General features: G+C 49.3%; 1 protein-coding gene across 1 annotated transcript in view; it reads right to left on the reverse strand.

Annotated features, from left to right (window-relative positions):
• Positions 1-6: 6 nt before the first annotated feature.
• The window catches only part of LOC134020659 (cadherin-13-like), a 61,498-nt gene continuing 59,004 nt past the window's right edge, over positions 7-2,500 (reverse strand). The window contains exon 9 of the mRNA XM_062460820.1: positions 7-497. Within this exon, the coding sequence (XP_062316804.1) occupies positions 490-497 (8 nt within the window). The 3' untranslated portion in view covers positions 7-489. The remainder of the gene's footprint in view (positions 498-2,500) is intronic.

Below are 2,500 nucleotides of genomic sequence, written 5' to 3' on the forward strand. Positions count from 1 at the left end.
GTGTTGGGGCCTACTATGGGTTAAGATAGCTGTGAGGGGATCCCAAGGAGAGGAGGAGGACGGGGGACCAGAGAGAAAGGAGAAGGAGAGAAAAGAAAGAGAACAAGAGAAGCTGAGGGTGAGACTACGTTTCTAAATTCCTAGCAGAGAGAGGAAGGGAGTCGTGAAAGAAAGTACGTAAAGAGAGGGAGAGAGGAGGAGGGAGGGGAGTAGAAGGTAGGTGTGGGAGGATGGGGGGACAAGGAAGGGAGGGGAGAGAGGAGAGGGAGGGAGGGAGGGAGGGGGAGGAAAGGAGGGGAAGTTGGTGGGCGGAATAACCTTGGGGCACCCAGAGAAGCGAAGTTTCAGGTGCCAATCAGGATTGTGTTCATATGTTTATTTGTTTGTTGCTGTTTTGTTGTTGTGGTGGTCTTCTTCCCTTTGTCTCTCCTAAGCTGGGGTGCTGTGTGGGAGATGCTTCAAGGAGACTACAGGAGGATTCAGCTCAATTTACAGGCCTGTTAAAAAGGAGGCAAAGGACAAGAGGAGGAGGAAAGGAAAATGAGAGGAGACGAGGAGAGGAGGCGGAGGAAAAGGAGGAAGAAGTGGTGGAGGAGAAGGCAAGGGCGTGAACATGACAGACAAGGGGAGAGAAAAGGCAGAGAACGAGAGGGACAGAGAGAGAAGATTAAACAGATCGTCAAGGACATCTTCAACACAGATCAATTGCAATCAATTACTGTAGACAGCTGTTGGGTATCTGAGCATCACAGATTCAAGAAGAGAGGAGGAGAGGTATAAATACACACCCTTGGTCCACTTTTAGGGAGACCGGAGGGACTGGTCAGAGTGCTGGTAATAATGTCTCTGGAACCTTATAATGGTGTGTCCTCTACCCCTCCCTCAACTCCTATTGTAGAGTGGCAGTTTATCAACTTTTTTGTAAGTGGTGGTGTGTATAACAGACACACGCATACACGCACATACACACGTTTTATAAAATATGATGCCGTATGTGTGAAGTTATCGATCCAGCCGTTGGTGTCTCTCTCATATCTCACTTTTGGCCCAGTACCCCATTAGTCTGACCTGTCGTAGTGGACACCCCTCTCCCTCTCTCTCCCTCCCTCTCTTCCTCTCTCTTCCTCTCTCTTCCTCTCTCTCTTCTCTCTCTCTCTCTCTCTCTCTCTCTCTCTCTCTCTCTCTCTCTCTCTCTCTCTCTCTCTTCATCTCTCTCTCTCTCTCTCTCTCTCTCTCTCTCTCTCTCTCTCTCACACACACATACACACGTGCCACACACATTCTGTCTTGTTCTTTCTTTTTTCCGTTTTATTCTCTCTCCTAATTTCTCTCAGTTGAAGTGAGTGTACAGGGAACAGCTCTGCTCTGCTGGTTTCAGTCTCTGTTGTCTTGTGGAACTGCTGCAGTCAATGTCAGACTCACCAGTCTTTCATCCAGACTGGTGACACACAATATGTCTCTTTTTTCTTTTCAATTATTCTTCTCACCATTTCTCCCCTCACTCTCTCTCTCTCTCTCTCTCTCTCTCTCTGTCTCTCCCTCTCTCCCTCCCACTCTCTCTCTTACTCCCTTTCTCTCATCTCCCTCTCTCCCTCCCTCCCACTCTCTCTCTCTCTCTCTCTCTCTCTCTCTCTCTCTCTCTCTCTCTCTCTCTCTCTCTCTCTCTCTCTCATCTCTCTCTCTCTCTCTCTCTCTCTCTCTCCTCTCCCTCCCTCCCTCCCACTCTCTCTCCTCCACTCTTCTCTCTCTCTCCCTCCCACTCTCTCTCCACTCCCCTTCTCTCTCTCTCTCTCTCCATCTCTCTCTCTCTCCCTGTCCACCTCTTCCACTGTGATCCTCCAAACCAGATTAGGGAGAATTTTTTTTTGAGAAATGTGAAATGTAATTCCTCCAGACATTTTGAAATGAATTGGCCTGTAGACTTCAAGAAATCCTGAAGCGATCGAAGCGTGTCTGATTCAATAGGGGGAATATGTTATGGAGGAAAATATAGATTTTCCCCCCCTCTGTCTCCATCTCTCTCTTTCTCTTTGTTGTTGTTGTTCCACAACATCTTATAAAGTGTGAGGACCTAAGTAATCGTAAAACAAGGTAATGAAAGTTAGAATCATCTCTCCGATGCCCAGCTAAGGCTCTCTGGCCTCAGATCTGTTTTACGAATATGTGATGAGTCTACAGCTCTACCCTGGCCTTGGTCACACAGCAGCCCTGTCCCCCCCCCCCCCTCCTATGCACCCTGGACATCTCCGGCAGGCCTGGACACAGAATAGCCTCGCCCTGGCCAACAACTCAAGGCCTTGACATGAATACATGCAGAATCAATTCACCTCAGTTCTCACCAAGAGGAAGCAGCTGAAGACCACCATGGGTGATAGAAGCTGGGAGAGGAGGAACGCTCCTCTTCAGCCCTCCCTATTTCATCCCTCCATCCTTGCCTCCGCCCCCCCCCCCCCCCCGTGTCCTTGCACAACGTCAGGGTGTGCACGACACAAGTCATGCA

The sequence above is a fragment of the Osmerus eperlanus genome, chromosome 5 (genome assembly GCF_963692335.1).
Source record: "Osmerus eperlanus chromosome 5, fOsmEpe2.1, whole genome shotgun sequence".
NCBI classification, from domain to species: domain Eukaryota; kingdom Metazoa; phylum Chordata; class Actinopteri; order Osmeriformes; family Osmeridae; genus Osmerus; species Osmerus eperlanus.